Source organism: Plectropomus leopardus, chromosome 6, assembly GCF_026936395.1.
Source record: "Plectropomus leopardus strain MGB_pleo_1.0 chromosome 6, ASM2693639v1, whole genome shotgun sequence".
In the NCBI taxonomy this organism is placed as follows: domain Eukaryota; kingdom Metazoa; phylum Chordata; class Actinopteri; order Perciformes; family Serranidae; genus Plectropomus; species Plectropomus leopardus.
The window spans coordinates 37,875,563-37,892,641 of record NC_142181.1 but is presented as its reverse complement, the minus strand read 5'-3'; the positions used below and the strand labels follow the sequence as shown (position 1 = coordinate 37,892,641).

The 17,079-nt window shown below is 39.8% G+C and overlaps 1 protein-coding gene across 8 annotated transcripts in view; it reads right to left on the bottom strand.

The window, feature by feature from the left end:
* Window positions 1–17,079, bottom strand: part of LOC121942862 (protocadherin Fat 3-like) — a 297,480-nt gene that overhangs the window by 52,172 nt on the left and 228,229 nt on the right. For 5 of the 8 annotated variants that reach the window (XM_088079386.1, XM_088079389.1, XM_088079392.1 and 2 more), the window contains 6 exons: window positions 15,682–17,053; window positions 8,391–8,587; window positions 7,189–7,342; window positions 6,762–6,995; window positions 5,071–5,463; window positions 474–688 (listed from right to left, as the gene is read on the bottom strand). In XM_088079386.1, coding sequence (XP_087935512.1) covers window positions 474–688; window positions 5,071–5,463; window positions 6,762–6,995; window positions 7,189–7,342; window positions 8,391–8,587; window positions 15,682–17,053 — 2,565 coding nt within the window. The remainder of the gene's footprint in view (window positions 1–473; window positions 689–5,070; window positions 5,464–6,761; window positions 6,996–7,188; window positions 7,343–8,390; window positions 8,588–15,681; window positions 17,054–17,079) is intronic. The other 3 variants (XM_088079388.1, XM_088079391.1, XM_088079393.1) reach the window with 1 other exon arrangement.

The window sequence follows — 17,079 nt, the reverse complement described above, 5'->3', positions numbered from 1 at the left end:
TTTCAGCTTTAAGAGAGACAGAGAGAGAGTATACACACAAGAAGGGGGTGCATAGAGCTATTCTGCCCAACATGCTTTGCCAGGGCATTTCTGAATCCTGTAGCAACATGTCTCAGTGTGATTGGATGTACAAATAACATAATAAATAACATAACATAATAATAATAAATAACATAATGTGTAAAGGAAAGCTCAGGACTGCTCAAAATGTAAATGTTCATCCTCTTGGGATCACCAGTTTCCTCAGTAAATGTCATGGAAAACTGCATGTTAAATTTTAATATTTCTCGTGCAGAGGGTAAAAATTTTGGTGGTGCTAAAAAAGGTCAGAGGGTCCTCAAAAAATATTACGATCTATCCTCTGGGGATCATGATACTCAGAGCAAACTTGTCAGAAATAGCTTGTTCTGGATTACCTCCATCATCAGGCCTCACGTGCCTGCAGGAAGAAGCGGACACTGAATGGAACCTACCTGGACCACAGACTCTCCGGTGGTGGCGTCCTCTGACACCACCGCAGTGTAGAGGTCACGGCTAAACATGGGCGCGTTGTCATTGACATCGGTCAGGTTTACGTTCACCGTGGTAATGGCACTCAGTGGTGGTGTGCCTCCATCACGAGCCTCCACTGTCAGAAAGTAGTCCCTGCAGGTCTCATAGTCCAGAGGCTGGGCAACTAAAATTGCACCTGAGCAACGAGAGAGGGGGAGCAGAAATATGTGTTTCAGGAAATGACAAGGGCTGAATTTCAATCCAAAGAAACCTTTTAAGGTCTACTGTCAAATGAAAAATACATCCACTGGCTGTTTGTTCAAGTTAAGGAGTTAAAGTTCTGGTAATCATCCACTGTATATTTTTATTTTTATATTTATATTTTTATCATTGTTAACAAAAAGAGCCAAACCAACCAACAAGTGTATGTGTGTGTATCAAAAGCAAGTATCTTCTTCCTCTGTGCCTTCAAGCTCCATCATTGTCATTATTTGACTCCCAGACACACCACCCTGCTGCCACACATACTGACTAAAGCGTCCAATGCCGATTAATACACCACTAAAAATAGTCCACAACAAATGCATTATTTTCTCCTGTTTGAGTTATGTTTGCTAGACACTACACTGCCCAGCTGTTTTAGGAGGATTACTGAGCCTTTCTGAACCATTCATATACCCTATAACCCTAACACTGATTCTAAAAGAGTGGGCACGCTGTGTAAAATGTAAAAAAAAAAAAAAGATAGAATACAATGATTTGCTAATTATTTTTTATTTATATTCAATTAAATACAGAAACAGAAAATATATAAGAATTGTTAACAAAACTACGTACAGGGGAACAACAAAAAGACTCTTTATCAAAATAAAATCACTTAAATTCAAAGATCTGATTGATTCTAAAACAGTTCAAATAATGTACAGAGCAAAAAAATCATCTACTACCTAATAATATCCTAATTTTGTTTCAAATGAAAAAAAGTTAATATAATTTGTGAGGAATTTGTGTGTACGAGAAGTTAGTGAGAACTAATGCAAAATATCATTGTATTACAGTTAAAGGGGTTCATTTAGGGAACAGCTTAAAACATGTAGAACATTTAACAAATTTAAGCATTTTTTCAAAAACAATATATTGAAGGGATATGAGCTGGTAGAACAGAGAGGGAAATGGGCACAGAAAGATATGATGCAAGACAGGTAGGCTGTTTTTGTGATTTTGTGATTTTCGGACATGAAATAATTTTATTTGTTTACTGAATATGTCCAATCAGCATTCTGATGTTGTTTTTCTTGCTTATATTGTATTTTATTCTCCTTGTTTATTTGGCATGTTCGAAATAAAGATCTAACTCTAAGGGCCTTATTTAGACGATCTATAGTGCATGGTCTAAAGCGCATGGCGCAAATGTGTTTAGGGCGTGCCAAAATCCATTTTGCTAGTTAAACGGCAGATAATCTGGGTGCCAGGGGTGGGGCAGGGCTCAGAGAGGTTGTTGTAGACTCTGAATTAGTCATGGGTGTGTTCTGGCGGAGCATGAATGAACCAATCTGTGTGTAAGCTCCCATTTCCTTTAAAAGCCAGGTGTGCCAGGAATTGGCGGATTGCGATCTAAAAGGCGAATAACAGATATGAGAGGTGTTCTGCTGAAGAAACCGATCTGCTTGTGTGCGAGGTGAAGACGCATGAGCAGATAATTTGCGGAAGCAGCAGATATCCACCCAAACCAGCAGCAGAGGTCAAGCAGACATGAGAGAATGTGGAGGTGTAGGTTCCATCATTTTTAGAACCTACAGAGTGGCCTTACAATTCAGAAAAGTGTACAGTGATGTGAGGAGGAGGGGTAAACAAAGCTCGCCACTCAGTGTAAAAATCAAGCAGAAATGGGAGGAGCTGATCTCTCAGTGTGTGTGTTGCTGCTGGCATATTTGGGTTAACTGGCATTGGCACAGGCAGTTCGGCCTCACGCCTTCCCGCGTCTTGTAAGGCTTCCTCATCTATGTCCAAGAGACATCCATGAGGCGTATCAATGTTGTGCAACACACAACATGCCACAAAGAATGCTGGGACTTTGAGGACTGTATCGTTATGTTCCACCTGACTTATCCAAACATCTGAACTGTATGCAGGTACATCTTGCTATCTGAATAATGCACCCTTTAAAAAGCAGGAAACAGACTGCAACTTTGACTTTAGACCAGCTTTTATTTGGTCAATGGGGCATTTGCTTTCTGTTGCCTCAAAGAAGCAATCTGCCAGCAGTGCGCCTGACCACACCTTAATTTAAGACCAACATGCCCAGGGCGCACAGATGGAAGCTGGGGCATTTGTTAAAGACACTAGAGCATTATTCTTTTCAAATTTAATTTTATCAAATCATTCCAACCCCACAATTATATTTAAAGTAATTGAATCAGTCACTATCCCTTTTCCCCATAATTTTATCGATGCCTATCCAGAAATGTGTGAGACGTTTTTGCAGTTTTTTAATAGCAGGGTTATGTATATAAGGCAACAAATAACACCCCAGACCGTACTTTACATGCCAGTAGGGGCGTTTTTATTAATTTTAGCAATTTTAGACCAGTTTCTTTATATGTTTTATCCAAAATCATCTCTCAAATGAAACCAACCATGTGCAGCCATGATTTTATTCCCACTAAATTTCTGAAAGAGGTTTAAACACTGATGGGCCAAACATTTTATCAATTGTTAACAGATTCTTAGCAGAAGGTATTTTCCCATCTTCTTTTAAACATTCTATGTTCCAACCTCTTTTAAAGAAACCCAACCTTGACCCCTCTGTTTTTAGCAATTTTAGGCCAATTTCTAAACTCCCGTTTTTATCTAAAGTTTTAGAAAAAGTGGTTGCTACCTAACTTTTAGCTTTTATGTGTAATAACAAAATTTTTGAGAAGTTTCAGTCTGGGTTTAGAGCTTTACAAAGCACTGAAACTGCCCTCCTAAAAGTTACTAACGATATTCTTTTAGCTGCTGGCAGAGGGGAAAGTGCAATTTTAATTCTTTTAGATCTAAGTGCAGCCTTCAACATGGTAGACCATGCTATTTTAATCGATGGCCTTGAGACCTGGGTTGGTATTAAAGATACCACACTTGGGTGGTTTTATTCTTACCTTTTAGCAAGAACCTACTCAGTCACCATAGGTAATCACTCCTCCTCTTCTACTCCCATTACCTGTTGTGTGCCTCAAGGTTCAATTTTAGGTCCAATGTTATTTTCAATTTACATGCTCCCACTCGGCAAATTAATCCAGAATCACATTTCCTTTCATTGCTACGCAGACAACACACAGATATACCCCCCGCTGAGACCAGATGACCTGAGAAGCCTAGCTGTTGTCTTAGACTGCCTTAACGATGTCAGCTGTTGGATGACTCTAAATAACCCGCAACTCAATAACTCAAAATCAGAAGTCATTTTGTTCTCACCCCCAAACCCTTCCAACCACATTGTGAATGCCTTGGTCCCCTTTCCACAAATCTCAAGCCCACTGCCAGAAACCTTGGTGTAATATTTGATTCAGATCTGACCTTTCAACCTCATATAAAAAAAGTTGTTCAGTCCTGCTTCCTCCAATAAAGATTCATCTCCAGAATTAAGTCAATGCTATCACAGTCAGACCTAGAAAAAGTTATCCATACATTCATCGTTTCCAGACTGTAACTCCCTCCTCTTCGGTATTAATCATAAAATCATTCTCCTGCCTCCATCTAGTTCAGAATGCAGCAGCTAGGCTTCTCACAGGTTTTAACAGATGACATCACATCACCCCAATCCTTGCTTCCTCCCACTGGCTCCCTGTTAATTTTAGAATTGATTTTAAGATTTTACCTATTGTTTTTAAAGCTCGTCTGGCCCCAAGTTACATATCTGAAATGATGACCCTTTATGAGTAGGTTCACAGCCTTAGATCCTCAGGTGGGGCCCCTCTGGTTGTTCCAAAGTTGAGGCTTAAAACTAAAGGTGACCGTGCTTTTGCCATCAGGGCCCCTCGGCTTTGGAACGACCTGCCTGAGGAGATAAGGCTGGCAGAATCAGTGACTTCTTTTAAATCACTTCTTAAAACCCATTTTTTAACTACAATATTAATTTATTTCTGTTCCTATTTTAATTTGTCTTTCTTACTTCAACTACATTAGTTTGTATTTTATTCAATCTTTTCATGTTTTATTCTTTATTCTGCCCCGATCATGTTTAATTCTTTTACCAGTATTATTATTTCTGTGTTCACCGCTCATATTCTTCGAACAGTGCTTACTCTTGTTGGTATGGCTTGTTGGCATTATTTTTTCCAGTGTTTTTGGATAAAATAAAGCCAATTCACCCAGGTTTTAAAGGGTTATATAAATATTTTGATTGTATTTTCATCTTTGCTGAGCAACAGTTTTGTGTGAAAGGAATTAAAAGCTAGTCACATATAAAGGCCTGTCCCAAATGTTAGATAGATAGTTATATATTTTAAGCGAATTATAGCCTGTGCTCTTAATTGAAGTTTTACTCTATATTAAGCATGTATAAATGAAGTATTACCAGTAGATGGTTAGCACACTCACCAGTCAGTGGGTGGATGTGGAACTTCCCGTGCTCGTTGCCTGATCTGATGCTGTAAGTAATCTCAGCATTGGTCCCGATGTCCTTGCTGGCGGCGTAAACTCTCAGAACCTCTGTGCCCACTCCAACATCCTCCGGCACTGTCGCGAGCTGATCACGGCGCTCAAACACCGGCGGGTTGTCGTTGATGTCCAGCACAGTGATAGTAACATTGACCAACGAGAAGAGGGGTAGCGGGGAACCCTGGTCAGACGCATGGACAGTTATCTGATAAGCTGGCTGGACCTCGCGGTCGAGAACACGTTCCAGGACCACGATGCCTGAGGACTTATCAATAGAGAAAGACCCTCCTGCAGAGTCAGCCAGGGAGTAGACCACCATACGTCCCAGACCTGCTACAAAACCAGGACAGGAGTTTCAGATCAACGTAACATGCAACACTTCATAAGAGATTTTACAAAAAGGATCAGACAGAACAATGGTTAGTACGACAATTTGCGCGAAACAAATTAACACTATTATTAGTAAGTTTATGTTGAGGAAAAGAATCCTGGTGTTAAGTCTTCCCGTTATGTACCTAACAAAAAGTAATGTACTTAACGTAAAGGTTTTTTTTTTTTGGCTTTTTGCCGTAATTGGTGATAGGATAGATATAGTGAGAAAGGGGGAGAGAGAGGGGATGACATGCAGCAACGGGCCGAGGTCAGAATCATACCTGCGACTGCTATGGTCGCAGGTTTATGTGGGTTACATTGAAATTCTGGTGCTTTGCTATTTAGGATATAAATATTAACAGTGTGTGAGAACAACAACAGGTACTCATTAGAGGTTTAAGGAGCTGTTTACACGACCATGGTTATGCATGAAACGTTAAACTTTTTGTTGTGGTTCGGCCTTTTGTTCACACGCCACCCTCCTCTGTTGTCATGTAAACTGGCAATGCACAGATGCCGTGAGAATGGTGACGTCACGGCCACGTTCCTGCATGTGCGTGTTCTTCTTCTATGGTGTGTCATTTCAAAGTTACACTGCCAACATGCATACCTGGCATGCATACTACAGTGTTCTCAGTTGTTATTGTGGATCCCTGTACAAGAGGATAGTTTTCACAACATTATGTGAATGCTTTCTTTTTTTTAAATGCAAAGGAAAGACTTTTCCGTTTTTAATACGGCCATTCTCGTCTAAACATGGCCTAAAGGTCTTAGTGTGCCTCAAGTGCTTGTCAATTATCTACTGATGTTGTCCATTGATTGCTCCATTCAACTCCTCATACGTTTTTGAAAAACCATTAATAAGTCCAGTTATCCAGTGACTGGCCGGGTGTGTTGAGGTAAGAAAGTAGTATGTAAAGTATGCTTTCTCTAACTTCTCGCTTAAGTTGTTTTTTTCATTCTTCACATTGTGTCTGTCCCTTGTCCTTATTGTCCCATTTGTAAATTTTACTGAGTTATAATTGATTGCAGTTCTAATTTTTCATTTGTAATTGCAATTTTCACTCATTTTTCCCCCTTATTTTTGTTCTGTTTACTCTTTACTCTATACCACTTTTGAATTGCAACATTTCTCTGTTGTTGTACTAAATGAATGCACCTGGGATTTTATGTAGCTATTAAAATGAAAGATAGTAAAGAAGCATTCTAAGCACTACATGCAGTAGTAGTAGTAGCTGTAATAGAAGTAGTACTATCACCTTCATCAGGGTCTATGGCCTGGATCCGAGTTAGCAGGGCTTTGGTGGCGGTGTCTTCGTAGACGCTGGCGGTGTACTGTGACAGGGTGAAGATGGGCGGGTTGTCATTCACGTCAGTAACTGTTAGCTGCACCTCAGCACGACACCATCGCCCACCTCCATCAGTTGCCTGGGCAATGAGACGATAGTAGGGTGTCGTCTCATGGTCGAGAACCACAGATGACTTGATCTCACCTGGACAGGTTAGAAAAACAACATTATGAGCTGGAGCCATACCCGGGCCATGAGAGTGTGTCATCAACAGGAACAACTGTGTGTCCAATGTGTTTCATTGCTGCATTCCACTCCAGGTTGGATTGAGTTTAGCTGCAATTTATGCAAGTTTCAAGAGAAAATGTATGTTTTAAAAGCCACACTGTGTTCATACCGGTGTTGGGGTCCATGCTGAAGTCCTGCGATCCAGGACCATGTAAGGAGTACTGGATCCAGGCGCTGATGCCCACATCTGCATCTGTTGCTCCAACCCTCAGCAGCACACTGTTTGCTGGGAGGTCCTCTGGAATGTAGGCAGTGTACACAGCCTGCAGACACATAGTTTACACACGCGTATAGCACAGAAATAAAGAAAGAAATGACTCTATGAAAAGATGATGACATTTTCACAATGTCATTTACAGTTTATTCAAATCATTGTTTATTCAGGGAAAACTGAGTGAGCATTAACCTCTTTTACAGCAATGGTCTGTATTCATTTTAGTACGGTGGCCAACTAGGAGCCGCTGAGCTCAGGTAAAGTTGCAAAGATACTGACAGATTCAATCTTTGGGGATCAATAACTCATGAACTAAATGTTGTCATAACACAAACAATGCCTCATTCTTATTGCAGTTTTTCTGAAAACGAGCTACACCCTCATTTTCATCCAAAGTAGCTGTCCTCCAAGCAGGACAATTTACACTGGTCTTAATGCGTTGCAGGCTGTCAGACTACTGCTTCGGGACCATCTACAAAGTGCAACACCATAGGGCAAAAACATTAAATAACTAAAACTTTTATAAGGTGTATTAGCTCCAAATTTACCTAATACATCAGTGGTCTACCAGTTATTACGCTACAGCTACAGGAAAATCTGCCTTCGAATGTATACAGGGAATTTTTATAGGTAACGTCAGTGCTGTGCAGTGTAGTGTCATGACTTTTACTTAACAACATAACTGTGCTCTGTGGTCATGAGTCAGCACTTAGTTTGGAAAAATATACTTTTGTGTAATTTCGGGAAATCATTATTGGAAATAATACTGACTATCTTCAATGTTATTCAGAGTATGCTCATGGAATTCACGAAAACCACTACAGGTCTCACCTCAGTCATACTACAACTCTTACATTGTAAAAAAATGCTTTTGTGTAATTTAGGGGAATTTTTGGGGGGAACTGTAGTACAATTGTAGATATTAGACAGTTTCAAGGGATAAAAATTCCTGTGAGGCTCTGTGATGAGAGTTTGCTAAGTTAAATGAATATAAAAGGCAGATGGAACATCTAAAACTAACTGCTATGTGCCACTGACAGTGTTACTGTGGTTGCATCTGTCCTTTAAAAAGAGCAACATGCACTTTTGTTCCTCACCTGGTCACAGACAGGGCTGTTGTCATTGGTGTCTATGACTGTCACCTCAACTGTTGCCTGGGTAACAAAGAGTCCATCGCTAGCTGTGACATTGATGATGTAGAGGTTGCGCTCCTCCCTGTCCAGCGGCCACTTCACGTACATCTTCCATTCCCCCTGAACCAGACCCAGTGCAAACACACCACGATAATTCCCACCTGGACAACACACAAACAGACAGACACACAGGATCAGTTACAAACAACATATAAGACATGTAGGCCTGCATATAGTTTGTGCATGTAAGACCAAAACCCACGTCTGTAAAACATCATGAATCAGAATCTGGTTTTATTGCCAAGTACTTTTACATATATGAGGATTTGACTTGGTGTTTTGGTGCAAAATTATTAACATAAAGGAAGAATAAAAATAGTACATTTAAATAGAATAAGACATAAGATAAAAAAGTATAGAAGTAATTTAAAAATATAAAATGAAAAAACAGAATATAAAGAACACAAAATGTATGTATAAAACGTGCAATGGAGAGACTGTACAACTGTGCAGATGTTGGAGTTGCAGTGTAATTATCCTCAGTCTAAATAAATTAACCTACAGTGTGCAGTGTAAACAGAGAAAGTGCAGTCCTGTGTGTTAATGTAACGCATAAAAATTGATTGAGCATGGTGCCACCTGGGAAGAGTGGAAATATGACATATTTCATTTGTTTGCAGAAGAAGGAAAATTGCTTTGTCTCAAGTCTCAAAAATCTTGGCTGAAGTATTGGCGAATAAGTCCCGAGTCCAAACAGAAGACCAACAAGTCCAAAGTCAGGTCCAAGTCTCAAACTTTGTGTGTTTCTAGTCTTTAAGAGGTATACAGTGCAGGAAAGATGGTCTTTTCCTAAAATCTGGCAGGAGGGAGTTGCAAATACTTTTGAAATTTGTGATTCAAGACCAGAATAAAAATAGAGAAAAAGGGCTGTGACTTTTGTGACTTTTCAATAGGTGGAAAATCTACAACTACCACAATGCACTGCACTGTGCCTGACCAATAAAGCTCCCACTGGTGGGTGACGTGAAGTGAGTTTCTCATTCAAGAACAATATGGCGACAAGCTGGTAATAAACAACTGCTGGTAATACAGTTAAACAGGAAGTTAATACACATTTCTGAAAATAATTTCAGCCAAGATAGACAACACAGAAACATAATTCATATTTCATATTTGATCAGCACTACCTTGATCGGAGTTTGAGATAGAGAGGCACCGAGGTATCAACCTTCAAACAAGTCATTGTGTGTCTCTCACCAAATTTATTGGCATTTTAAATGTTAAAAATGAGAGTAACAGCATACTAAATTAAATGTAGTAATGTAGTAATTTTACATAAACTTGAAAACTTTAAAAATCTATCTTATCTGGTGAGTCTTGGTGTGGTATTCCTGAAACAGTTTAGTAGCAGGTTGGATAATATTTGGAAAGTTGTTTATATCGGGGTAGAATAAATAAGTGCGTATTTCCTCCTACTCCTTTTTGAACATGTGGTAATGAAGTGGTTGAGTATCTGTTAATTGGGATTGATATATTGGTTTTGTATAGGCCTTCTTTTTTATCCTTTGTTTCTGTTCATTGCACTTGGCCGTAAAGCATGTTTGCCTTTATTTGTGTGTGTTTTTTTACATGATTGAAATAAAGATTCATTCATTTAACAGTTAGAATCAGTCCTGGGCTTAATGTTCCGCATGTTGCCATCTCAAAGTCTTTATATCTGAATGCGATCATCTGAAGTTTGAACTATTTTTACATTACTGGCTGCTGTCAGATTAATGTTGAGAGGTGATTTACTGCGCACTTTTTAGATTTAATCGTAGGCGTTGGTGAGGATATCAGGTGCTTCCATGTTGGCAGGCTTTGATCCATGTGAAGTTACGTGTCATTGGTCATTGGTAAGTCATTGCTGATTAGTCAAGTCAAGATGGATTCTTTTCAATGTTACATTACATTCAATGTCACATTTGTCTAAAGTCATCAGATTCATTTACATCTGACTCATGTACTGGTCATGTGACTCCAGCCCACCCCTCTGTGTTACTGTATGATGTGTCTTTGACTCTCTCCAGCTACAGGTGAATTAGGGCAAACGGCTGCACACAAAACATATATTGAGCTGCATAAATTTACCATCAAGACAATTTCTTGACCCACTGCACCCGTGGAGGATACTGTTTTGTAATTACTGTAAATGGCTCCTTTATGTGGACACTACAGGGAAATTAATGTTGCAGCAGTGGATAAAGGTTGGGCCATAATACTGAGAATTTATGAGAGCACTGGGTGGCTGCTGACCCATTTAACTGGACTGTCATGTTGCAGAAGCACAATCCTCCACCCACAGATCTTCAGTTCTGTCCTTGTTTACAGACTGATGGGTGGAAGAAAGTCTTGCCTACAGTGTGTACGGGGAGACAATAAATCACTGAAGTGCGGATAAAACACTGTTTTAAAAATAACACTGACAGTGACAGTTACCAAATAAAATTGACTAACAGTCAAGAATGGTTTGAAAATAGAAACTTTACATGTGAATTTTTCAATATTATCAATCCACAAGAAAAAAAAGAATTAGTCACAAAGGCAATCAGCCTAGCCAGTGAGCTGCCATGTTGACAATTTTCTCTTTTGAAACCTTCAGTAAGACATTAGGCTACACACACACACACACACACACACACACACGTAGGTAAGAATTTAATTATTTATGTATTTATGTACATGTGATAAAACTGTGAAAACGATCCTTGTGTACACAGATCTGCAAAAACAACGGAAAACACTGTAGTGTGCACACCAGGCTTGTGGTTGGCAATGTAATTTTGTAATGACAAACCATAGAAGAACACCACACGCATGCCTGAAGTGCGGCTGTGATGTCACCATTCTCCCAGGATCCGCGCTTTGACAGTTCACATGGAGACAGAAGGGGTTGCGTTTTCAAAAGAATTCACTCTGGAACTCAATTTCAAAAAGTTGCATTTTTAGGCCCCAAAAAGCTGTTGTCATGTGAACAAAAGGCCAAACAGCAACAAAAGTTTAACCTTTCACGCAAGAACCACCTCCATGTAAACGGCTTTTTGGTTGTCACAATGATCAAATTTCAGCCAAGCGTAGACTGCATTAACACTTAATCAGGCATTGTGGTGATCAGTTAGAGGTTTGTGTGGTGGTGTGGGAGTTTCACTCAACCAGTCCACTTGTGGGGGAGTGGAGAATAGAGACTTACTATAGAAAGCCAGTCCTCCCATCTAAGGGACCGAGGATTTGTTTGGGTGTTTTTATGTTGTAAGGAACAGTAGTACTGCCACGCCAAGAAAAAACAAAGCAAAAAACAAAACAAAACAAAAAAAGAACTCATAAGCATCAGGTATTAACGTCACAGTTTCTTGATATCAAATGAGAATTTTTATGTTTTAAAAAGATATTTTTGCGTTTTAATGAGATATTTTAATGTTATAACGAGATATTTTCAAGTTACTGCATCGTACAACCTTCAGAACAAGAAACCTTCCTTGCGATGATGTGATAAGTTTGTTTGACAGAATGACAAAAGTTAAAACAGAAACATCTTGGGGTAACAAGAAGCTTTTCACGTTATTACCTGATAATGATTCCTTTTCTCACGTGGCAGGATTGCACTATTGACCTAAAAGATCTGTTTTCTTTTCATTATCATCAGTGTAGTATCTTCACTGCCACAGAAAACAAACATGCTAACACATGAAAAAAGCAAGTGCTCTCCTTACACATGAGCTGTTACTACATACCACATACTTACTCATACTCTTACTCATCATAATATTCAATGATAGCAATAAACTGTATTACATGTTCCTGTGGACTGTGGGCATCTGATCTGACTGGCCACCACAGAGTGATGTCTTGATGTGTTTCTCTGAAAGTTGATTCTGTTTCAATTTTTTGCGGCCAGCCTGTGTGATTTTATGTACTGGCATCCCCTGACCCCCCCCACTGCCACAACATAGATCCACGACCCACATTCAGAAGGATGGGAGGACAAGCATTTTCACCTTAGCGCCCAATTAGGTGTGAATGCAGCTTGATGACTTCTGTATAGTGTGACCATATTCTTCGGGAAAATAAATTCCTAAACAAGTTGAAATTAGTAATGGGCAAATCAATACCAAATCCAAATCTTAGCAATCAATAGGATCAACACTAAAAATGGGATTACTTTCTCTCTTTTACATTGTTTTAGTTATATTTACATAATTTTGTTAAGTTGTTGCAACTCATAAATGCAACACATCATGATACGGTTCACAAGTTAGTACAACGCGGAAATGAGGTCTAAATTTCGGCCTGTCCTCCTCCTTTTATAAATAAAATCTATCTTGGCTCAAAGATATGGAAATAATTTACAAGAAAAACAACAACAAATAAAATCTCGACAAAATAATCAAAATCAGAATAACATTAGCTTCTAAAGAGAAATCTTGATTTCCACAAAGGCGTAGAATCACAAAAAAAATTGCTGAACCTATGAAATATCCAGACAAAACATCACACTGTGAAAACTGAGCAGGTGATTGTAAAAATAAAATCAAATATCTCCCATTCCGCTAGAGACAGTCTTTTCACATCAAAATTGTATGTTTCTCTGTGTTTTCTCTGGATTTGCTTTCGCACTTTTATATTGAGTAACATCAAGTGTTTCTCTCTTTGAAGTGAGAAAGGTCACATCTGTCAGTATTTCAGCAGCTCATTTGCTTACCTTTGCAGACATTTCAGTTAGCTATATCTTTTCTCCTTTTTCTCCCTACACTGTAGCAACAACTCATTCCGCCCTGCCTCCTTCGGCTGAGCTGTCAATTATAAGGTCACGTCACTCACATATCTGTCATTCACTTTAGCTGTCTGGCTGATACTCATTAGACAACCATTAAGGGAATTTCTATCCTATTTAAAGTCCTTCATTAGCTCTCTATCTCTCGTTGGCATACTTGTCCTCAGCCTCAGTCTCCTGGGAAGTCCTAACTTCATTATAACCTTCTGGCGTGTCAATGAGCATGCAGCAAACCACCAGAGCCAGTCCTTTGATCACTGTCCAAATTATTAATGCAATTTCAGCATTCACCTTGCTTTCCCTTCCTCTTTTTTATTCTTTAATGCCCCCCACCCTCGATAAATGTATCTGTGCCTTGAGCGTTTCTTTGTCATGTCATATAAAAAGAGGTTATAACACTAAAGTCCCACTGATTTCCCTGGGTAAACCACACAGTGGCTTTTTAGACTAGTATCAAGACTACTGTATGATCATCTATTCAAGAGGCAAAAGATTAAAATTCATCACGTTCACAGCAGCTTTCATCAAAACAGTTCTTAAATTAATTATAACTATAAGTAACTTCTTTGACCTCTGGAAAACTACTGGGTAAATGTAAAAATAAAACTGGGTAAATGTCCAAGCTGCTGAATTCTGTTATACTGTGAAAATATTATCTTGTCAATGCCTGTTTCTCAGTCAAACAGAATCCTAGCATGCATAGAGGCAACCATAGAAAATGTGGGAATTCTGTATTGAATCATGCCTACTATTGTTGTTTATTGTTCTGATTCTGTATATCTTTGGGTCAATTCAGCATGCTTTGAGCTACAGAAACATTCAAATGCCATAATGTTCAGCTCCCTTAAGTTCATATGTACTTGTTTTCACCTGTTGTCCAGCAGTTATACTTTTTAAAATGTTAAGTTTTTTTCCAACATGTTTAACAGAGCAAATTAGTGACTACCTTGGGAGGCCAATGGTCACATGTTTGATACACGTTGACATACGTTTACCAGTACTGCTGCTACTAATGCCTCTACTATTACACTATAACTACTGTATCTACTACTACTACTACTGCTACTACTGCTACTGCTGCTACTTGTAGTACTACTACTGCTGCTACTGCTGCCTCTACTACTACACTATGACTACTATCTCTACCACTACTACTACTACTACTACTACTGCTGCTACTTCTAGTACTATTACTACTGCTTCTCTACTACTACTGCCGCTACTTCTAGTAATACTCCTGCTACTACTGCTGCCTCAACTATTACACTATTGTCTCTACTACAACTACTGATGCTACTTCTAGTACCACTGCCGCTGCTACTGCTGCCTCTACTAATACACTATGACTTCTGCCTCTCTACTATTACTGCTGCTACTTCTGCAGCTATTACTGCCTCTATTACTACACTATGAGCACTGCCTCTACTACTACTCCTGCTACTACTTCTAGTGCTACTACTGCTCCTGCTGCCTCTACTACTACACTATAGCTACTTCATCTATTACTAATACTGCTGCTACTTCTAGTGCTGCCACTGCTGCTACTACTACTACTACTACACTATGACTACTGCCTCTACTACTACTACTGATGCTACTACTGCCTCTACTAATACATTATGAGTACTGCCTCTACTACTACCGCTGTTGCTACTTCTGCTACTACTACTGCTGCTGCTTCTACTACTACTGCTGCTATTACTACTACACTATGACTACTGCCTCTACTACTGCTACTGCTGCTACTTCTAATACTATTGTTTCTACTGCTGCCTGGCTTTGGCTGTTGCTACTTGTACAATTACTACTACTGCTGCTGCTACCACTGTAACTACTTCTAGTGCTACTGATACTGCTGCTGCTAGAAATACTACTTCCACTACTATGATTACAGTGGTTTTCAGCCATTTATGATTGCAGACAGATAGGCCAGATTATACAGCACAGTATCCATAAGAATTCAGTCCATATTGGCCATTTCTGAACCTTGTGTGCCCTGAATGTTGTGTGCCCTCTCTCCATATATACACATATGAAGATACGACTTTAGACTGTGGAAGTCAGGGTGGAGGATGAGCAAATAGTATCTTATTTTCATGCAGGTCACCAGGGTTTGCATCCCATTATACACCTACAATTAACATTCACCTTTTTATTAACTACAGCTTCAACCTTTTCCTAAGAACAACCAACAGTTTTAGTTGCCCACCCTTAACCATAACTTAAGTTTATATGAAAAAATGTCAATATTTCCCCAATGTAACTCTACCATTAAGTATATTAAACTGTCACACAAAAATATTGTGGTAAGCAAGAAGTAAAGAAACACTGGCATTACATATAAAAGAAAAACCTAATTGGACATTATCCAGGGTTCTGAAGAATCACCCAACATTAACCTTCTTGTCTGCGCTACAGTTGCAATGTAATGACAGAGGTACTCACCAGTGATATGGTAGCTGACTTGACGGTTAACGACAGAGCTGTCATCATCTCTTGTGTTCAGCACAGCCACCACCTCACCCGGTGGGTCACTCTCCTGAACTGAACCGAAGTAGAGTTGCTCCAGGAACCTGGGGGGGTTGTCATTAATGTCCGACACTGCCACGGTCACAGTGGTGGTACTGGAAAGAGACACAGTCTCCCCAAGGTCTGAGGCCACCACTGTGAATGTGTAGGATGGATTGGTCTCATGGTCTAGGTCCTTGCATGTGGATATCCAACCTGTGTTGCTGTCAATGCTAAAGGTCTCAACCAAGGTGTCTGAATCCCCTTCTGACTGGATTAATGTGCCCAGACTGTATGTTACCTGGCCATTGGCCCCTGAGTCTGGGTCAAGTGCTTGGACTTGAATAATTCTGGTTCCAACTGACATTCCCTCCATAACTGTGGCCTCATAAGAGTTGGCCTCAAATGCTGGTTTGTTGTCATTCAGATCTAACACTTTGACTTCTACTTCCACAGAAGTCACAGAATCTAGTTTAGCCTGTTGTACAGTGGTAGTGACTTTGAAGTGGTATCCTTTTATCACATCATGGTCCAAAGGCTTTTCAAGCTTAATCACACCTGTATCCTTTTCTACTATGAAAAACCCATCTTGGTTGTTTTCTCCAGTCTCTCCATTAACCAGAGCAAAGGTAGCAAAGATCGAGGCATAACCAGGAGAAGGGTTGAGGCGCACTGTCCCAATGGCTGAACCTATGGGGGTGTCCTCTGGCACGCTGAATAAGTATTGATGTTGGCTAAAGGAAGGAATGAAGGCATCTGGGGAAAGAACATGGATGTAGACTGATACTAGAGAGTGCCGGACTGGATTTCCCCCATCCACAGCCTTTACAAAAAAAGATAATACAGAGTTCCTCAAGTGGCTGAAGCTGCCTTTCGTCACCATCCAACCATTATCTGGGTCTATCTCCAAAATGTCCACCACAGGGACATGTGCTTCACTGTAAAGTGAATATGTCACTTTTGCATTAGTACCATCATCAGGATCATGAGCTTGAATCTGTGTCACCAAAAAACCTTTAGCAACATCAGATTTGACTGAAGCTCGGTACTCTGTGGCACGGAAGCAAGGTACATTATCATTATCATCCAACAGAGTAACTTGCACTATACAGTAAGAGACACGTCCACCCGAGTCCTGGGCTGCCACTGTCAGAGTAATGTCCTTATTGGCTGGGTCCTCACGATCAAGCTTTTCCACAGTGGTGATCTGACCATTTGCATCAATGCTAAATTGGTCCTTGCCCACATCATTAACAAAAGAATAAGTAATGTGCCCGAACACTCCAGGGTCTGCATCTGTTGCTTTTATCTGAAATGAAACAATGTGTTAGTCAA